Source organism: Podarcis gaigeae, assembly GCF_964106915.1.
Source record: "Podarcis gaigeae genome assembly, chromosome: Z".
NCBI lineage: Eukaryota > Metazoa > Chordata > Lepidosauria > Squamata > Lacertidae > Podarcis > Podarcis gaigeae.
Window position 1 is genome coordinate 15,999,892 of NC_139691.1, and position 22,350 is coordinate 16,022,241.

At 44.0% G+C, this 22,350-nt stretch overlaps 1 protein-coding gene across 11 annotated transcripts in view; it reads right to left on the minus strand.

The window, feature by feature from the left end:
- FUBP3 (far upstream element binding protein 3) overlaps nucleotides 1-22,350 on the minus strand; it is a 60,355-nt gene that overhangs the window by 30,828 nt on the left and 7,177 nt on the right. For 5 of the 11 annotated variants that reach the window (XM_083721485.1, XM_083721484.1, XM_083721481.1 and 2 more), the window contains 4 exons: nucleotides 14,763-14,868; nucleotides 2,678-2,728; nucleotides 2,070-2,103; nucleotides 253-299 (listed from right to left, as the gene is read on the minus strand). In XM_083721485.1, coding sequence (XP_083577611.1) covers nucleotides 253-299; nucleotides 2,070-2,103; nucleotides 2,678-2,728; nucleotides 14,763-14,865 — 235 coding nt within the window. In that variant the 5' untranslated portion in view covers nucleotides 14,866-14,868. Of the gene's footprint in view, nucleotides 1-252; nucleotides 300-2,069; nucleotides 2,104-2,677; nucleotides 2,729-14,762; nucleotides 14,869-15,147; nucleotides 15,190-17,665; nucleotides 17,802-22,350 lie in introns of those variants that run through there. The other 6 variants (XM_083721479.1, XM_083721482.1, XM_083721483.1 and 3 more) reach the window with 5 other exon arrangements.

The following is a 22,350-nucleotide window of genomic DNA, read 5'->3' on the forward strand; positions in this document are numbered from 1 at the left end:
GGCCATCAAGGTCTTTAACTACAGGCCACTGTAGCACTCAGGAAGTAACTAAATTATCCTCAATTGATTTTAAGGTTCACGTGGAAAGCATTTCCCCCGAAATTGCCACGTTCTCAGCAGCATTAACAGAAATCTGCGCTGTTATGCTGAGCACTACCTATCATAATATATATTAGTCTTCAGATGGAAGGAGTGTTCACAAAGGCCCCGTATGAAGGAAAGAGAAAAATTGCTGCAAACCAGAATACTTACTGAATCCAACCATTTTATCAGGCACTTTGAATTCTTCGGTTATTACCCTGAAGAAAAGAGAAAAGGGGAGACTCATCACGACAGATAGACATCGTCGCCTTTTCCAATAGCATCAACTGTCACAGGACATTTAGGAAATTGAGTTTCCATCTCCAGAAAGTGAAGTAGGAACTAGTTCCAATGTTATGGGAAACTGGGTGATGAAGAATGGAGCTTTTAGCCAGTAGCCCCCTACCAGCTTCCTACAAGGGTGTCTGGAAAGGTGCCCTCAAACCAGTCAGCCAATGCCCTAAGTGCTGTCGGGAAGGGCTTGCTCTGCCCCACCTCAGGGCATGAAGCACATTACAGACATGGGCACGAGCTTTTCAATGTGGTGGTGCTGCAACTCTAAAGAAGGCTTGGCACCAATGCTGCTGAGATTACAAGGCCAGTTGAAAGGACACTTCTTTGCCCAGGATTTTGCAGGGGTTTGATTCAGTTTGGCTGGCTGCAAATTAACAGCTAGCCCATCTGTACTACAGTCATACTTCGGGTTGAAGTAGCGTCAGGTAAGTATTTTCGGGCTGCGTGCTGCAGTGACCCAGAAGTAACAGAGCATGTTACTTCTGGGTTTCGCTGCTCACGCATGCGCAGATGGTCAAAATGACATCACGTGCATGCACGGAAGTGGTGAATCGCGACCCGCACACAGGCGGGTTGCATTCGCTTCTGCATGCAAACAGGGCTCCGGAACGGATCTGTTCGCATCCAGAGGTACCACTGTACTGAGAAGGGGAGGAAGTAAGGAACATAAAACTTACATATTGCTGATTGTGGAAAAACAACAACCTCAAAGTAGGTTGCGCCAAGGATCCTATTCCAAAGGCAAAAACTGGGCTGGGATCCAAAAAGGCAGGCTGTTTTTGAGTATACATCTGGTCGGGGTGTGTGTGTGTGGCTTTGGGCTTGCAGCTCTTGCATACCACCAGAACAGACATCATGCTACACGGCAACCTGCTTTCTAAACCAAGTGGGAAGGGCCACAGCTCTCCCAACAGCATTCTCCAGGTAGGAATTTTTTGTAAACCACTTCGAGGGTTTTTATACGACCAAGCAGTGAACAATTTCACCAAATAAGTAACTCAATAATAGGACATGGGGTGTCCTCTGGCCTCACACATGTGAGAGCTGCTGACAGCCAGAGAAGGCAATACTGAGCTAGATGGATTAATGGTAAAAGGTAACTTCCTATTTGGGAAGAGACATAGCTCAGTGGCAAAGCACCCGCGGTGCATGCAGAAGTTCTCAAGGCTCCAAACCTGACAGCATTCTCATGTAGGACTGGGAATGACCCCGGTCCCAACCCTGCTGCCAGTCAGAGTAGACAATACTGCACTAGATAGATTGTCTGATACTGTGCATACACATACAAAAACAACACTCTTACTGATAGCCTTTCAAAAGAAGCCTATGCTTTGGCACAAAAATCTCTTGTTTCAAGGTTTTCGTGGGTTTTCCCCAAACTCCATTTGGCTACTCTAAGCAGCTTCATGAATCTCAGCCCAAGACACAACGTTTAATTCAATGCAGACCTTCCTTTCTGCGTTACCCACTGCTTACGCGTGCCTCATCTCTTTCCAAACAAATGCATGCAATATCCAGGAACGCAAGCAGAAAACTTCAGTCTTGGGGCGGGGGCGTGTGGGAAGAGGAGAAACTGAGCCTACGCAGTTCTGCCACGTTCTCAACCTCTGACTCTCTAACACTCCAGTACAGATGGCAGATCAATAAACAATTAGAAGTGATCAATAAATAATAAAACATAACCCACTGCTTACCTTTGATGTACCAGGGCCCCTAACTGGTTACCTACTGTGTCGGAGAAGAGAGAGAAAAGAAAAAAATCAAAGCATTAGTACGGATAAACTAACTTCATCTCTATAGCAGGGGGAAAAAAGAGTTCTTACCATTTTCATCAAGGGGGGAAAAGAGAGCGAGAGAGAAAATAAAGGAGAAGCAGCGCTAAAAAACAGCAATTTGGGTTCAGTGGCTGAAATGAATGTGTTACGTGGAACAAGAAACAGGAGGGGATTTCTTGATCAACAACAGCGGAGAAGCGAAGTGTCCAGCTGAACGCAGGATAGGAAATTGATCCACCTTGCTCCCATGTGGTGAGAGGCATGGGGAGGGGGAGAAATCCAGCACCTCAGGATCCCAGAATCCCTAGAAAAGTGCAGCCCACCCCAACCTCCCCAAATTAAACCCAATGTAAAAAAAAATAAATAATAAAAGATCAAGCAGATTGGTACAGCATTTAAAAGGTGGGGAGAATAAGAAGCCATAATACACAAGAGATTTGGAAGGATTTAGTCTAATCAAACGCACTGAGAGAGAACAGAGAGAGAGAGATTGAGGAGGGGTTTGGGAGGGGGGACTTGCAACATACTTCTCTGGGTCTCTCTTAACTGTGCTCCATGGAGCCAATTTACCCGAAGACCTGTTAAAGGAATAGGGCTGTTAAAGAACCTTGCATCATCACCAAGTTTTATGTGCTATGACATTTCTACTCAATACGACCAGGGGAAGAGCTATGTGCAAGGTTGTCTTCTGTGCGTGTACACACACACCCCAATCGGAAAGTTTCCATTAGTTGTTGTCACTACAATTTATTACCTGCCCTTCACCCTAAGGATTACAATTATTAAAACACAACCTTAATGCTAAAACACAATACTGCATGATATCAGAAACAGTTTAACAAAACTTAAAATTACAAAAAGAGCTGTATCCTAAAAATATACATGTCTCAAGTATATACAACTTATTCTTGCATTTGCAGCGGGGTTGAATAGATGACACTTTGGGTCCCTTCCAACTCTACCATGCTAAGATTCTATGTGCCAAAAGCCAGGGTAGGGTGATGTGTCTTCTGCATTCGCCGGAAGATGCATAGTGAAGGCACCATATGCACCTACAACTTAGGAGCTTAGCACCAGGGAGAGTCTGTAGGGAAGGTCGCAATGTTTCAGGTATTTGTGGTCTAAGCTAGTTAGGGCTTTAAACACTAATGTGAGCACCTTGAATTGGGTCCAGAAACAAACCAATACATCTATTTAAAAACAAGGGTTATACAAGATCTGAAGGGAACCCCAGCCAGCAATCTGGCCACCACATTTGAGGCCAACTGAAGTTTCCAAGTTGTCTACAAGGGCAGCCCCATGTAAGGCACATTGCAATAATCCAATGTGGAGGTTACCAGAACACAGAGTACAGTGGCCAAATCATCTCTCTCCAAAAGCGGCTGTTAGTGAGCCAGTTAGTTAGTGAGCCAGTTTGAGCTGAAGAAAGGCATTCCGATCAGTGAGGTCACCTGAGCCTCAAGTGACAATGTTGAATCCAGGAATGCCCCCCCCCCCACCGAGTGCAATAATCTCTCCCACATCAAAGGGCTGAATTGCAAAAAAGAGACAGTAGCAAAGCTATGGGGGGGGGGAGGGGGAACGGATGGACCATATTGTGTCCAACTAAATTATGAACAAGTTCCTCAAGTGCAACAGAACTTCTCTCTACCCTACTTCACCCCTGCATCTGTTCCAGAAAATTGTGGTGGAAGAACACCAGGGGATTGGCCTGGGGAGCTGGAGGCAGAGCAGTGGTGGTGGGAAGTTATGTTGTGCTCCAGAAATTATTTAGCACCCACAATAATTACATTGACTCCTCAAGTTGTGAGGCTTTGAATACATATATAATTGATCTAGAACAAAAGAAGAGATCCAATGATATATCAAACTCAAGGGGTATGCCCACACAAATAAGTGGACTAATGTCTATGAGCTTCAGGGGGCTGACTAAATGCCTAATTTAGGTACCACCTGAAGAGTCTCCTGGCACCTTAAAGGCTCATTGCATCAGCTTCCATGGACTCCAGGCCACTTTGATGGATCAGCAGTTTTGGCGAAGAGTCATTCCTTGACCAACAAACCTAAAATTGTTGCTAAACTTTTAGAGACGATACCTGCCCATACAACAACTGTGAACACAGGAAGAGCCGTAGGTCAGTGGAAGAGCACCTGCTCTGCATGCAGAAGGTCTCAGGTTCTTTCCACAACAGCAATTGCAGGTAGGACTGGGAGAGACGTCCTGTCTGAAACCCTAGACAGCCGCTGCCAGTTAGCTCCCTATGTCCCTGTTTAAATCAGCCTTCAATTCTGAACCCTAAGGACTGGAATCTTAGCTCATTTTCAGGGGAAGCACCACACACAGCTCAGTGGGTAGAGCAACTGTTTTGAAGGCAGAAGATCCCAGGTGCAATCCCCAACATCTCCAGGTGGGGCTGTGAAAGATCCTCTGACTAAAACCAGGGAGAAACACTGCCAGGCAGTGTAGAAAATACTTAGTAAGCTGGAGCAAGGGTCTGATTCAGTATATAGCAGCTTCCTTTGTTAATACAATGGTTTGTACCTTAAGGCTATGTGAACCAAACAGAATCCACTTGCTCACCCAAAAATGGGGGTTTGGGGGGCATGCTCAGTAGGAAGCACCCAACATATCCCATTTTATGCTCATGCAAGCAGAACCTTAGCAGAACGTCTCACAAAAATGAGTTGCTGAGATATAACAACTGGCAGAAACCATTTCAATTGCATCTCCTTGCTGAGGTGCAAACAGACTAAACTTCAATGAGATAAATTTTTGCCTAACCACTACCCTGGGCACCCACATACTATTTTAAACCTGAGATTAAGTAGGCCATCCTAGGAATCAAAGTGGTGTCGGAAGGGCAGGTACAGACACACACACAACACGAAATTGAGGAGTGATAAAATACTACCAAAGCTCATCACAGTCTCTGATTAAATACATGTTTTAGGCAAATAAACACAACAGGCAAAAAGATGGCCAATCTATTTCTGCTCTACATCAATCACCTCCTGACAATACAGGTCCCCAAAGTCATCGACCAAGTGCTAATATTTTTATTGCTCTGCATCTCTTAGAATGGGAGCTGCCACTGAGCAATTAACACCCTGATATGCCTTTTGAAAGTTCCCACTGCGAACTGAAGGAGCTCGTATTGGCTTCTGATCAATCTCATAGGAGCAGTGTATGACGGAGCGGGGAAGCTGGTGGCCAGAGCAGGAATCTACAAGGGATGCAAAGGTCTTTTTTAAATTGTGGAGAATGAGGATGCTGGGAGTGTTGGGGGCGGGGGGGGGGGAGCTTGCTAACTGTCATCCCAAATCCATGTCTGCTCCTCTCTACCCAGGACCGCAGAGGATTAAAGGGATGCTCTGGGATGTCTTCTACCTACTAGAACAGTGTTTCCCAACTGGGGGCCAATTCCCCCCCCCCATTGGGACCACAGGTGAAAATTGCATAAATGGGGGGCCACAGCACAAGGCTAGGGGGCCACAGAGGGAAGTGAGAAGTCAAGGGGGGGGAACAATTGTTAAAAATCCTCATTGGCTGGCTATCCACTTGGCCAATCACAAATGGCTAAGGGGCAGGGCCTAGCATTCCTTTTTGCCACATGCATTTTCTTTGAGCAGTCCTGGTTTGTTTCTGAACTCAGTGCCTAGTTGAGCGGGGTCTTCTGGTGCTACTGACTTGCACCTAGTAAATAACTAAGTGTCTACTCAGCAGAAAGCTGCACTGAGTTCAGTGGGCATTACTCTGAGGTAAGGGTGTGTGGGGCTACAGCGTTTTATCTAGGCAGCCAGGGCTCCTCCGGATGACAATATCTTTTTGCATCAGGTCAGTGAGGACCACGTGCTTTTTTATTTTTCCCCATATATACATAACTCTCTTTGCGCCTTTCGGACTGTATCTGTAGCTTTCCTCCTCTGTATCAAATAACTAGGGTCAAATGAGTGTTGCTTACTTTTAATAATACATGCTTCAACAACATTTCAGTATGTTCCTATCATTTTATGTAACAGTATTTTACATAATGGAGTGCTCTGGTCCATGGGGTCATGAAGAGTCGGACACGACTAAGCAACAACAAAAAAAATTGTATAAATTATAAAAATTATAAAACATGTTTTGCTTAAAAACAAAACATTTAAATAGCTTCCTTTCTACCGGTGGGAGGGGGGGCATGGGCGTAGCCAGGACTTTTGTGAGGGAGCAGGCTTTCGTTAAGAGGGCAGAACATCTTATTTGTATTGGTTTTTACTTATTGGGGGGACAGCTAGCCCTCTTACCCCCTTGGCTACACTGAGGGCTGGGCACAGGAAGGAAACAAGGTTAGAAGAGGGCCATGGTTGGAAAAAGGTTGGGAAACACTGAACTAGAGGACAGAGGGCCTCTTACGCTAGCAGCTTAGTGAGTTTCAATGCTGTGCAACACAGGGATCCAACACTATGATGGAACTAAAAGAAACTCATCCAAATGGTGCAATCTACTAGGCAATCATCACCTGTTTATGCGCACTCTAGTGCAATGATGTTCCTTTGGGACAAAATGTTTTGCTGGTGGAACAAGTATTACATACACACACAAACACCCCACATCGATTCTCGAAACAGACTGTGGGAAAAATTTCAAATTGCTAACATTGACAGCAAACTTCTACTATTGATCCAAGAACTATTCAGCAATACAGAAATAACAGTCAGAGTAGGTTTAAATGGTGATATGACTGATGCTTTTTAAATGTCACGAGGAGTGAAACAAGCTTGCCTTCTGGCTCCCACTCTTTTAAACTTTCATATTAATGATTTGGTGCCAACGCAAATTCCCCATCCCTAGTAATTAGGAACAGAAATATCTCAATATTAATGTAGACAGATGATTTAGTGCTCCTTTCCCAACTGGGCCTCAAAAATCTCTTGGAGGTGTTCAGTACATCATGTAAACAAGAAGGCCTACCTATAAATTACTCATTATTTTAGGCAAACACAGTCCTAGGTATAAATGTTCAGATCAGGAAGCCATAGGACAAACTTGCTCATTTAGATGCCTGGGTGTACTCTTTAGTGAAACCCCCTGTTGGAAGTGTCAAATGCAGGCAGTGCAATTTAAAGCACAGAAAACCATAGGGACATTGATGAAGTTTTATTACAATAAGGGAGGGCAGCTGGTTGAACCTGCCCTAAATATATTTGGTAGCAAGTGCTTACTCAAATTTTCTGTATAGCACTGAAATCTGGGGCTCTGATTTGAACTTCATTAAAGTTTTGGAAACACTGCAAAATATATTTTTTTGGGAAGCTATACTCTCTACCAGAGCTTTTTTCCAGCTGGAACTCACTGGAACTCAGTTCTGGCACCTCTCAAGTGGGCACCATTGCCATTATAAGAGAACAAGGGTGGCATTCTTGGTGAGTTCCAGCACCTCTTTTTCTATAAAAATAGCACTGCTCTCTACCATCAGGTCAACAGCTCTTCTTCATACAGAATCCAGGTAGTCAACAATTAAGGCAAGAGCAGACTGCACTCACTTAATCTTAAAAAATGCTACTATGCCTATTGAGCCTCTTCCTGTGTTGTGCTATATAGAATTGGGTGATAACCAACTCCAGAAAGCAGCTTGTCAAGATATTTTGGACTATTACTATTTTCAAGAACTGAGCTCTGCATTGACTTTGGTAAGTGTCAACTAAGGCATTGGCTCTTCTGAATATAATCCAGAAGGGACCTACAACTAATCTGAAACACAAAATTTTCCCCTTGGTATCCACTCTTGCAAACTAGAGGTAGTTATCTAACTCTGACTAGTTTCCTTAAGAAATGCTTTTATTGAACTGTGTTTCTAAGTGATGCCCACTGCAGTCTTGGATGGTCACTACAACAGAGTCCCATACACAGGGAGATTTTGCATTTGTATTCATGTCATGTTTGCAGACATGAAGGCTGGCACCATCAACTTGGCCAAGTAAGAATCCTTTGCAGACAGCCACAGTGCCTGGAGACTGACAGTCAGGTTGTGTATCTATAGCAGTGACCAGAGGAGGAATGACCACTGAGAGGAATGCAGAGAGAAGAAACGCCACGGTGCATCTGCAGCAGCACTACAAGATGCCTTCATCTATCCCAGCTGCAACAAAACATGTCTCTCCCATATCAGTCTCTACAGCCACAGCAGGCACTGCAACCTTCCAACAGTTTGACTTCAACCCCAAAGGCACACTTCTCCATAGTCTCCCGGGAAAGACAGATGCCAACAACCAGAGGCACCAATAAACTCATCCAGTGTGATTTCATATTAAACTTCCAAATCACTACAACAATTTATAGTGATTTCATCTAACTCCTTTCCCCCTGGTGTTTTCTTCTCTCTAGTATAGCATGTATGTTGGCAAATTAGGTTTTAAAAAGGCAAAATAATATTGGAGCTGTCAGAGATGCACAAGTGAAACTGTTTTAGTGCTCAGGAACTTGGCAATGTCTTTATTTTTATTATGGATAATTATATCATGGATATATGTTCTGTATTCTTTTATTAATACTATTACCTAGTACAAGTTTGTCATGGCCTTTGGGCTAGAGCAATAAAATACAGTAACTTGAACAACAAGGGTTCTACAGGTTTCCTATAATGAGTGAGAAGGAATGCTCAAAGTAGACCTACAGAACTTAATGGGCCTAAGCCTACGTATGTACATATGAACAAAAACTACTTCAACCCACAGTTGGCTCATATTTTTAAAGGACCATAGATTTTTAAATATTTGTTTTTTACAATCGCTTCAAGTAGAAAATAAGTGCATCAAGGAACAGAAGGCTGAGTCAGAACCAGAACTACAGTTTCCTAGTTGCAAGAGCATCTGTCTCTTCTCATTTTTGAACAGGGTGTGGGGGACATTCAATTTGATACACACACCTGTAGCACAGTCCACTATCTCATGTCAAGTTTCTGCCAGGATTCAGAGCAACCTTAAGCAAAACATGTTCAAAAGATCACCTTTTTCCTCTCCTCTATAACACAAACCCTGCAAGACATGGAAGCATGTGCAAGCAGTTAAGACTAGAAGACAGTTATCCTTCCTGACAGCCCTTGTGGAAGAAATAAATTAAAAGAACATCAGAGCTCAAGGTTGCAAGGTACAGACAATCTAAAGCTCTATTTGCTGTCAAACAAGCCCATTTTGCTCTGAAAAGAGTTAGGCTAATAGAGAAGCAAACCTCTGGCTTTTTTTTTTAACGGGGAGGGGATCGTTCAGAATGCAAGCTGCCATTTACTATCGAGGCAGAAAAAAACTTCCCATCTGCCTCCGAAATAGAAGGGTCGGCTGAACTTGCAGCCCCCATCATCGCGTGTGCACTCTTTCCCCTCCCCACTTTTACATCTAGCGGGCACAATTTTAAGTTTAACGGCTGTCATTTTACTGCAAAATAAGGGAAAACGTTGCATAAAAATCGGCCCCATTTTCCAGGAGCAGCCCCCATCATTCAAAAAAAAAAAGTCTGAATCTACCTCAATTGAGATTTACTCTGAAGAAAAGACAAGCAACATCCACAGGATGGATTCATTTTTGTTTTGTCTAAATGAAAACGTTTTTGACAAGTGTTGAAAAGAGGACAATGGCCAACCACAGCAGATTTAGACCACTTCCACCTGCTCCTGTCTTCACTACCTTCACTAAGGGACATAGTCACAGTGGCCTTTGAGGCTCTTAGCTCCTGCTTGTTTCAAGACAGGCAGGCAGGCACATTTTGCAGCACATAATTTAAAAAAGGGGGGGGGGAATCTGTTCTGTGTTCCCAGCTCCATTTCAAGCCCAGGTCAGTTCAGCCAATTCCAGCTGCTGCTGTATATTAAGGATACTTTCAGGGAAGGAGGTGGGTGTTAAGATTGCATCCTCAATATGTCCAATAAAAACCCCTCCACCCTCTCTTCTCCCCTTCCCCCAACACCCTAAGAACTTGTTACAACCAGCACACTGCTGTTAAGCGCCTCATGCATAATCCTCCATCAATCAGCTGCCCATTTACAGAAATGGATAGGTATGCTGTTAAAAGTCATATCTGACGCTGAAGCTCATTGCTGTTCATCCCAGCGGTTGAGAAAGCAGGTCCAAGAATATGCACGAGTAATAGAGGTGAAGAAAAGGAACAATGAGATTTTGAATGCAAGCCCCTTTTTCTCTTGTTGTCCCCCTGCCCCCAGACAGGTTCAGCAGGAACAAAATAGGTAAATGTCAATTCAAAAAGTTCCCAGAACTTTTCCCACTGATGCAAACATTTCCAGGCTTATTTGCACTGGGGGAAATTTCCAGTGTCTTTGAAAGCAATATAATTTAGCATGCTTTAATAAACATAACTAAAAACTTTGAAGCACTGCCATGCTAGCTAGATGTACTTAGGAAATAAAGGTAGTATTCCCCCCCATCCCCCAAAAAGGAAAAAACAGAACATCAGAATAATCTCCTGGTTTGAGAAATTTCTTCACCCCACATGGTAGCTCAATCACCATACAACCAGGGGTACATCCTAGTTAGCTCCCTGCCAGCACCAGGGCTGCTGTGGAACCTTCTCTATGGCCCTTATTTCTCTTTCAAGTGAAGATCTTCATTATACTAGTCTGCATCTTTCTTGGAGTTACTTTTAACTCTTCTTATTTAACGAACTGTTTGTTTTCATACTTCATTGTGGTGGTAACCATTTTACTTGTTTCATATTTGTCTATATTGTTGCAACCTGCCCTGGGGCTCTATGGTAAAGGGTGGGCAAGAAATCAAATAAATAAATGAATAGAACAGGGATCAGCAACAGCCTCCACAGAAGGCTTGGGATCTGGGTGAAAGGGGTGCATTGTGTAGCAAATTCTCTACATTTTCAAAGCTAAGCAGGGTCAAATATGGTTTCACATTGGATGGGGGACAGCGTGTTGAGATTCCTACATGACCCTCAGGCTCTAACTTCTAACTCTACGATTCTCTGAATTCTGAGTTTTGCAGTTGTATTAATGGTTTTTTTGAATCAATGTTATTGTCAATTGTTATAAAATGGTTATTGATTGCTTGAATAGTCTGTTGACTGCAAATAAAATAATGGTAAAGGTAAAATACTTAATAAAATCAAACAAATCAGGGGCAGTCTTCTCCCTTGCTGAAAGAAGCAAGGCTTCCCAGGCTTGAAAGAAGAACCTGCAGCCAAGATGTTGCAGCATGTGTGCTTGGCTGCGCTGAGTGCTTGTGGGGCCCACAACAGTCTCTCCGGTTCACAAATGTGCCCAGGAAACCTTGACGAACACAGTCATAACTGAACAACTCCAGGGCCACCAGCTGTTCCATGTGACAACCAAAGTTAAAACGTACGTAGCAAGCACATATAGCTGACTGGTGCTGAAATGTATTATAATTTAAGTCAGTGCCTAGTCGGGTTGTCTGATACATTTGTGAAGTTTTTGTTTCAGAAATAATTATAGGGAGCTGCTGCCCACTAAAACACTCAAAATGTCTTTTTCGCCAAGCATGACATGGAGAGCACATTGCAGCAAGCCAAGAGGGGGAGGGGGGTCACCCCATAGGTTATTTTGTTTGAGCTTAGAAATAAAGTAAAACTCACTACAAATTAAGAAAAGAGACAAAACGAGTTCAGAGAATGCACATCCTTTCAATGCATTTAGGATCTCACAGTGAGCTAGAAGAACATTTGCATAGTTAGCTTCAGACAAGAGGGCAAAAGCATTTACACACCATGAACTTAAATATGCCTCAAGCATTCAGGAACTAATCACAGAGGAATACAGGTTTGATGGGGGACCTGAGACCTGCCAGTGACCTATAACTCCTATCATCCAGGCTGGTTACGGCTGAGAGGAGTAGAGAGTTTAACAATACATGGAGGGTGAAACAGCCCCGCAGCCCTAATCTAAGAAGAGGCATCCTTCCATCCCGATTGTACCAGGGAATTCTGTTACTTAGATCAGATATGGGGATACATGGGGCCTTCCAGATATTGCTGGATTCCAACTTCTATCATCCCTGGTTATTGGCCACTATTGGTGGCTGCAGGGGCTGAAGGGAGCTGGGGTCCAACAGTATCTGAAGAACCCACAAATATCCCCCAGTTCTTGTTTGCACTAACTAAACTTAAGCATTTTGATCCAGAATTTAGAACATTTAAACATTTCACTTTATATTCTGAAACCACTCTTATTTTCCCCTCCAATCCTTCCCAAACTCACCAATGGTTCCAATATTGGGCGGTGTGTGTGTGTGTTTGTATGTATGTATGTGTCAGATGAGGGTTTTCCATGCACATACCGTACTTTTCCGTCTATAAGATGTCCCCATGTATAAGACACCCCCTATTTGGGGGGACTCAAATTTAAGAAAATGAGGGGAGATGGCCCAGAGTTGCTGAGCTTTTTTGTGGAGGATTGCACAAAATCCACCTCCCATCTGCCCCATCACCGTCAGCAGCTGCCTAACGCCCGCCCAACTGATAGAGCGTCAGCCAATCAACACCACCCATTGATGCAGCAACAAATAACACACACAATAGCTGCTGACAGCCACGGCAGCAACCAATCAAATGTTCACCCTATGCACTACCCATGTATAAGGCGACCCCTCACTTTTTGGCATGATGTTTAAAGAAAAAAATATAATCTTATACACGGAAAACTATAGTACACTGATTTGGCCAACTTATTTCTGAATGCAGCCGCTCATGTGGCTGCAGTAGATGCCACTCCAAGAGGAGTTTTCTGGGAAGCCCTGGATGCAACTGAGGGATGCGGAAAAAAGTCTCAACACACCTGGCTCTTTAAAACCCAGCCAATAGGATTTTTTTAAAGGGGGTATTAAACTGGAGACCATCTTAAAATCACAGCAGGTTAAACAGACCACATTTAGTCAGGGCAGTAAGCTTTCGAATTCCAATCTCAGGAGGGGAGAACTGTTGCACACAGCTCCTGCTTGTGGGCTTCCCACTGATTTGCCACATGAGTAAGAACAGAAGGTTGGACTGAATGGACCAGGGCTCTTATTATTTTCTGTTCACTTGGGTTAACATGAGCCAGCTCAGTGGGGTTCACCAGCCAACCTATCTATGGTCCCACACACAGAGTCAGGCTACTCACATAATGAGTTAGGGGTATATCAGCCTATGGAAACCAACAGACCAATAGGACATACCTAACTCTGCAGCCGTTGGAACTAGCAGACTATAGCTGCCCTCTCCCCTCCCCTCACTTCCCAGGCACAGCTTCAACTGAATTTCACCATCAACTAATCAAGGGAACATTCAATCTAGCTTCATAAGCACTGCCCAAACCTACTTGTCATTTGACAAGCCCTGCCAGCCAGGTGCAAAAATTTGATCAGTGGCGTTTAACTACCACGGTTCTGCTTTGTCTGGAAAAAAGAGTAAAGTGGCTGTCCAGATATAGTGACTGTGGAAGACATTATTCTCTTAATCACTTCTGGCATTCCAGTGTTAATCTTCTTTTTTTAAAATAATTTTATTCATAAATTTTAACAAATAAACAACATTTCAAATTTAGCAATCCATCATTCCTCCTACAACCTCCCCTCCCTCCCTCCATGGTTCCCTCAAAATTTCAGCTTATGCTGCATATTATAGTTACTCTATAACTTCACCTTATGTCACAATAAAAACAAAAAGTTCACCCCTACTGCTACTCTTACTCAAATCCTATTTGCGTTAACATTTTTCCAGTAAGTTTTAAAGTATTCTGCAAATATTTTCCAATCTTCTTTAAAATCAGTCTCTTTCTTATCTCTAATTTTACATGTCAAAACTTGCTAATTCTACATACTCTATCCATTTCAGCTGCCATTCTCCTTTGGTAGGTACCACCTCATCACACCCTTTTTGTGTGTATAATATGCTGTCATATTCCGGAAAGAAATAGATTTATCTGGTTTTTTGGGGGGGGGGGGTATCTGCTCCAGTTATCCCTAGTAAAAAAGCTTCCGGTCTTTTGGGGAAAGTTACCATAAATTCCAACTCATTATAAATCATCTCCCAAAAGTCCTTAGGTATTTTGCATATTCACCACATGTGGCAAAATGAATCTTCTACTACAGGGATGTCTAACAGGTCAATCGGGATTGACTGGTCAATCCCTGGGAGGTTCCGGTCGATCACTGTTGATCGCAGGCTCCTTTTCCTTTGTTTTTGCCTAAGAGCAGCCATCCCCCCCCCATCTCCCCGCCCTTCATTTTCGCATGATTGTAGGAATGGAAGTCGGAGTTTTTGCTGTAAGGCAGATTGTTTCCATAGCTATCATTTGGTGAGCGACTAATCTCCTTTCCCCTTTACTCTAGTCCGACATTTCCCCCTTAATAACGGGCCTTTCCTCCCTAAAGCAAGCTCAAAAACTTTGAGCTGAACCCCCCCCCCCCCCGGGGTAGATCACTGCCAGTTTTCCCCCCTGTAAGTAGATCACAGTCTCTTGGGAGTTGGACGTCCCTGTTCTACTACAATGCTATTCTATTAATTTGCAATAAGCACTCTGCCAGCAGACATCATGCCACGAACACCCTCCTCATAATAATATGAGTAACAGCAAGTATCAAAAGGCAAAACAGAAGAAAACCGAGGAGACTTACTTCCATCATCCAGGGGCCGTTTTACTCCGTAACCGTACACTGAAGGGTCCACAAGCGGTGTGGAATTATTCAAGTGAGGGATCTCACCAATTTTAGCAGCCATTTGCTGTAGAGAAAGAAAGAAGAAGTTTGGAACAACATGAGCAAACTAGTTTACTTCTTATGTGGCTGAAACAGCAAGAAACAGCTTTTACAGCAATATTGCGGGGTGGGGTGGGGAATCAAAATTTCATTATGCTAGAGCGTGACCAAAAGACACACGCTGCAGCATGAGTGAGAGACGGAATCCAAGAGGAGGCTATGCAGATGGCGGCAGGTTTATAAAGGCAGGAGAAGGAACTGATTAGTTAATGAACTGAGCCAACCAGAGCACAGTACGGGTTACCTGGGACCTTGGTGGGTTTGCTCCTATGGAAGTGGTTGACGCAGATACTGCCAACAAAGAAATAGCAAGTTGCACCCCTCCAGGGTCACTGCAACATTATACTCTCCCGCTGCTCATGCCCATTTTCCTGACTAAATTAATTAGAGGTGCTTGTTCCTAGATTCTGTTAACAGTTGAGCAACAGGCTGAAAACAACCCCCACAGAGATGCTTTAGGAGCACATAGGACCATGGTCATACCCTACCCACCCACAGCTGTCATTCTCCCAATGTGGAAACCCATACATGCTGCTCTCTGTACCCCAGAACAGCCACAATACATCACGTACCCCTATGTCAGGATCAAGCTAATAGCTGACAAATCCTGAGCACCTTCTAATACCAGAACACAAGGGGTGGGGTACTAAGAACTCTCCCTCTCTCTATAAAATTGTAACAGGGCTAAACACATTTTCACAAATGCCATATTAAAATGGAAGATTTATTGGGGGTGTCAGGAACAGAAAAGAGACTTGCTTATGATGTTCTTAAAAAAGGTAAAGGACCCCTGACAGCTAAGTCCAGTCGCAAATGATTCTGGGGTTGCAGTGCTCATCTCGCTTTACTGGCTGAGGGAGCCGGTGTTTGTCTGCAGACAATTTTTCCGGGTCATGTGGCCAGCATGACTAAGCCCAGGGGTAGGCAACCTAGCCGCTTCTGGCGAAACCAGAGCAGTGCATGGAAACACCATTTACCTTCCCACCGAGCGGTGCCTATTTATCTACTTGCACTTTGACGTGCTTTCGAACTGCTAGGTAGGCAGGAGTTGGGACTGAGCAACGGGAGCTCACCCCGTCGTAGGGATTCGAACCGCTGACCTTCTGATTGGCAAGTCCTAGGCTCAGTGGTTTAGACCACAGCGCCACCTGCGTCCCTTACGATGTGGACATAAAAACAGAAGCCACCTTATCACACCAGGCAACCCTGACAACTGCAAAGCTGTTGCAGAGACATCTCTTTTTTCCACTTTAACTTGTCTCTCACCCCCTTTTTAAAAAGTACAGTAGAAATGAGAAATCTGTGACCCTAGTGATGTTACGGGGAATCCAACTCCCATCAGCCCCTGAAGCCAGTATGGCCAATGTTCAGGGATGGTGGAAAGTGGAGACCAGCAACATTTGACCCCTGATCTAGCTTGCAGCATCATTCCCTACTGCTTGCAAGAGATGGAAGAAGCCCTCTTATTTAGAAGAGGCAACCCTCATGAAAGAAGAGGTGACCTCTTCTTAGATCAGGGAACTGTGTGGCCTTCCAGACTATGTTGGGACTCCAATTCCCATCACCCCCAGTCAGCACCCCCCAGCCCAAGCCCCAATACCTCTCCAGCTCACACAATCCAGAGGGGCATTAGGGCTCCCTTAAACTGCTCAGCTGGGGGTGGCAAGCCTCCCGCTCCCCAGCTAAGCAAGTCCCCATATCACTCTGGCTCAAGCGAGCTGATGGGAAAGGGGACTTCTTCAAAGGCTTAGGCAGGCAGAGCCTGAGAAGTGCTTGCTGTGGCTGGGAAATATATCGTCCAAAACTGATGTGAAGTCCATTTCACTCACTCTTTACTGACCCCTGCACACTCCTTTTGAATACAAGTGACAACCATTTTAGGTACGTCCAAATGATATATGATCACTAGTGCACAGGTCCTTTTGGACCTGTATGAGGGAAGAATGTAGGTGGAATGGGGGAGGGGCAGAGCACACTTATGCGAGATCTGCCAATACATGTGGGGGCCGGGAACAGAAACCCCCATGTGAAATGGTTGTTGCCTATAGTCACATACATATAACCTTTCCTAACTTCTCAAACTATGGTTTACACAGGTGAGAACAAGTTCCTGGCTTGTCTGCTTCCCACTGTCTGCTTCCCACTGTGTTAAGGCTTTAGCATTCCACTGTGGCTCACATTAAACCACAAAGTATCTGAAGAAGTATACATGTACACGAAAGCATATACCAAGAACAAACTTAGTTGGTCTCTAAGGTGCTACTGGACAATTTTTTAATTTTTTAAATATATTTTGACTGCATCAGACCAACATGGCTACCTACCTGAATTAAACCACAGTTCCCTGTTATATCTAGAGAACTCTAGCTTAGCATTGGTTTATGAATGAGACTGATAAACCAGTATCTCCTGTCTTATTACAGAATCATAGAACTGTAGAGTTGGAAGGCACCCCAGAGGTCATGGTCCAATTCCCTGCAATGCAGGAATCTCAACTACCCTGGTTAGATGAGATTAAACCACACCTCCCCACTTGGAAACTGCCCTTGCAGTGAGAATTAGAATGGCGAAACAAAGGGAGTGGGGAGTGAGCAGCACAACCATGATACATCAGTAGTAGCAGGGAAAAGAACTTACATAGACAGAGACAGACCCATAAAATTGCTGCTCCAAACATCTGCCCTAAAGTACATTCCTCTAGGAAGAACCCCAACCTTCTGATCTACCCACAAAAAAGTCCATACCAACAACATACAACCTACATTCGAAATCAGCAAGAGCAGCATCGTTCAGGCTTCCTAAGAAACAAGAGTTATGTCAGCCAACTCACTTATCTGAGACTTGTGATGCCCAGCATAAAGGGGAGTACGGGGGACAAAAAGACTAGAAGTTCATGAGTGCCTGTCACAATAGAAGACGGCTGTCACAATGGAATTGTCACAAGGGAATGAGCTGTGGGGTCTCCCAAGGATCTGCTCTGGGACCTGTGCTATTGAACTGGGTTCAAAAACAGGGTTAGAAACTCAGATATATAAGCTAGGCACCAGATGGCTCCTTAAACCAAGGTTAGTTGCTAAAACAAAATATCTAGTTGCCATTTAAGGGCAAGATGACTCTAAAGTCTTCTTTTTCATAGACTGACGGTGACTGATTATCAGTTAAACATCTGGTTAGTTCTGATGACAACACTGGGCTAGGTTAAGAACTTTGAGAACTTAAAAGACCATTCATAACATAATAATATTCTTCACAACTGTGAACAAAGCAGTGGGGTGGGGTAAGTGCAGACAAGTTACTTTTAGTCCAGCATCCTGTCTTCAAAGTGTCCAGCCCAGATGCCCATGTGGAACCAGCAAACAGGATTCAAGCAAAAGAGCACTCTCTGAATATCCAGCAACTGATATTCAGAAGCACTGCTGCCTTCAAAGGTGGCAGCAGAGCATAATCTTTGTGGCTAATAGCCATCAATAACCCTCTCCTCCATGAATTTGTCTAATGAAAACAAGGTGGTTGTTTTTTTTTTAAAAAAAACCAGGATGGTGAAAACTCAACCAGACTGTGAAGCACTCTAAAAGACCTCTCTGAACTAGATGAACAGGTGTCAAAAATAACAGATTTTAAGTAAAAGTAAAGTAATGCATACCAGGCAGAAGTAAATCCCTAACTCGACTCATACACTGATGGGGGTCTGAACTGGCAGTGGTTGACCAGGGAAAAGGATTTGGAATCATGGTGAATAATACCACCATTATCATTATTTAAATAATTTATATAAGAAATACTTCTGAAATTCATTTCAAGAAGAAATGCCAAGGCGCTTCAATAAATAGTTCCAGAAAATCAAAGTTTGCATGTTGGTATTTGGCAAGATCACCACTATAATTATTACATGTATAGGGAATAAACACAGACCCTCAGAATCACTTATTAATGAAACATTTTTGGCAAGCCTAGTGGATACTAGGGGACTCAAACCCATAACTCATCCACCACATACCTGCACATTGTGGGTTGAGCCTGAGAAACTCTAGTTTGCCCATGGCCAAAGATGAAGGAGTTGAAACCCAAATTTCTCAAGCTACCTCTGACAAATCATGTGGCCTCCTCAGCTACAATGCAGGTCACTGATAGAGGTCAACTATGCATGTGCAACATACGAGTTCAAAAGTTAAAAGGTCTTGGCACAAACCTGCTGTCAGAATAGAAAGCAGTTTTATGGCCAACAAGATTCTAAGGCAACTCCATACATCTTTTCACATACGCTCTAGAGCAGGAACTTTTACAGGCGTGGGACCCACCTTTAACCCAACCCCCACCACCATCACATTTGTATGCCGCCTTTCCATAGTTAAAATGATGCTCAAGGCGGCTTTGCAATATGAATCATTTTCATGATTGCAAACATAACAGAAGTAGCCATAAACAAGAAATAAAACACATCAAAGGGTACACAACAAAACTGAACAAATTCCCACATAATTCATTTTAAGATCTAAAAATAAAGATACAATAAATAATATCATTGACAACAACACCGCACTAAATAATACAGCAAGATTCTGTTCACCGCCCAGGTCAGGTGGAGAAAGTCTTGCAAGGTGGGGAGCAGGTCTTCCAGACCTCAGAGCTGAACATGTTTGGAGACCCATTCCTTTTTTTCTACAATAGATGCACTGTGTTAGGGCTGTGAATCCAGCCCACCTTAGATCAGTCCACAAGCCTTTTTTGGATGGATGGATGGATGGAGGGTCTCAACACATCAGCTGAAGACCAGTGCTCTAGAGCATGGGTAGGCAAACTAAGGCCCAGGGGCCAGATGCGGCCCAATCGCCTTCTAAATCTGGCTCGTGGACAGTCCGGGAATCCGTGTGTTTTTACATGAGTAGAATGTGCCCTTTTATTTAAAATGCATCTCTGGGTTATTTGTGGGATCTGCCTGGTGCTTCTACATGAGTAGAATGTGTGCTTTTATTTAAAATGCATCTCTGGGATACTTGTGGAGCATAAGAATTCGTTCATTTCCCTCTCCAAAACAAATATAGTCTGGCCCACCACATGGTCTGAGAGATGGTGGACCAGCCCATGGCTGAAAAAGGTTGCCAACCCCTGCTCTAGAGTTCACAAGAGTCCTTTCAATCAAAAAAGGTATTTAACACACACACTGTGTGGTATCAGCCAAGCATTACATAGAAGCTGACATGTCCCAAGAAGGGCAAAAAGTAGCAGGGAAAAATTAAAAAGTTCACATTTCAGTGATGCAGGGGGTTGGACTAAATGAGCTTTTGGATCCCCCTTCCAATCCTACAATTCTATGAGGTTTATTCCCAGTTATACTGCCACAAAGCTTGGGAGCATATTTGCAGTTAGAGAACACTACTAGCCCTCCAGCATTTATCATCATGTCATCCACTATAGACAGAGTACTCACCTAAATCCCCTTTTCACCCCCTCTACTTTCAAGAAGATCATTAAGAGGCCTTAAGGAGTTCCCAGATTGCTGCCCCCTCCGCAAAGGATAACGGAGGGCAGGGCACAAGAACTTCAATCGTTGCTGATTTCTACTTTCTGTCTTCCCATCTTTCATTTTCCTTTCCAAAAGACCAGACCAGAAAGAGGAATCTCTTGAGAAAGATTCTAGACTGGTTTGTGCCCCACAATCAGTAATGATTATGAAACGAGGCAGCCAATATGTCTTCTGGCAACTAACAGATGTTTGGTGGCACAACTTTTCACAGGCCAGAGCAGAAATTGGGAGCTCCCTTGTTTTCTACAACTCTCATCATCCAGCCCTAATTGAACATGCTGGCTGAGACTGATGGACTACAGATTCCCCATCCCTAGCCTAGAGTCTATTTCTTCAAGGTGTGTGAAGTATTACAGTCGACTAACAATGATATTATGTACAGCACTTCCCACACACACACATACACCAAAAAAATAAGAAGAGATTACTGGGAATTGTAAAGCACGCCAGGTAGAATGCAGCTCTACCATTCTCAAGCAAACAGAAAGATCTGTTGAAACATACATGTATGGCAGAGATATAAAGCAGAGCCTTTTGCCAGGTAGCACAAAGGCGTTATAAATCTGCTCTATGGGAGAGAGGCACCTCATGCTCTTTCCTAAGTATGGAGGGTCAAAAGTTGAACAGGTGCTAAATACATTACTGTACTGGTCACCATATCAACTGGTCATGGTGGCTTAAGAGTTTGGCATAAAAGGTAAAGGTAAAGGTACCCCTGCCCGTACGGGCCAGTCTTGACAGACTCTGGGGTTGTGCGCCCATCTCACTTAAGAGGCCAGGGGCCAGCGCTGTCCGGAGACACTTCCGGGTCACGTGGCCAGCGTGACAAAGCTGCATCTGGCGAGCCAGAGCTGCACACGGAAACACCGTTTACCTTCCCACTGGTAAGCGGTCCCTATTTATCTACTTGCACCCGGAGGTGCTTTCGAACTGCTAGGTTGGCAGGCGCTGGGACCGAGCAGCGGGAGCGCACCCCGCCGCAGGGATTCGAACCGCCGACCTTTCAATCGGCAAGTCCTAGGCGCTGAGGCTTTAACCCACAGCGCCACCTGCGCTGGGGGGGGGGGAGGCCTTCCCTGCCCTGCCCACAGTCCCAACCAGAATATGCCAATGGAAAATAAGGCAAATTTATTTCAGGAACTATTTGGGCTCTATTGAGAATTTGATCACACCCACAGCATACATTTAAAACACATTAAACCACAAAACTGCTCCAAAAGAATTATGAAAACTGTAGTTAAAAAGTAATGGAACGTGTAGAACTGTGAGGAGTAAAGTAAAGTTCCCAAGATTCTTGGCTCTGTGTGCTTTAAATGTATGAGATGTAGGAAGCCTGACTGTGAGAACTGCAGTCCACAAAAGTTTATACTACAACAAATCTGTCTTTTAAGATGCCACAGGAATCTGAGCTGCCACAGAATGGCAGCCCTCTGGATGGCGAAACAAGCAAAAATCATTAAATTAGAAGAGAACTCTTCCAAAAGTATCATGCTGGACATCTCCTGGTTCTGGCCCCTATCATCTGACCCCTACTCCCCGCATTCCTCTCCAGGAGCCTCCCCCAAAAGAACCCAAGAATCTCTGACAAACACATCCCACTCACGCCCTGAAGAGATAAAACCAAATGAAAACAGTGAACAGAAAGACAAAATTGCCAGCTTCTTAATTCCATTACACAAATCTGTGTGCTGAGGCCCAACACTTACAGTTCCAGTTGCTGTATCTCAAGAAGGATACAACACAGCTGGAAAAGACATAGAAAAGGACAACTCTTCTATGAGGAAAGGCTACAGTGAGATTACTGAGAATGTTGGCCTTAAAAAGTAGGTACGAAATGTGCAGGGGGAGGAGATACACCTCCACTGTCAGAGGCAATATACCTCTGAATACCAGCTGTGGGGAACTGTAAGTGGTGTGTGAGTA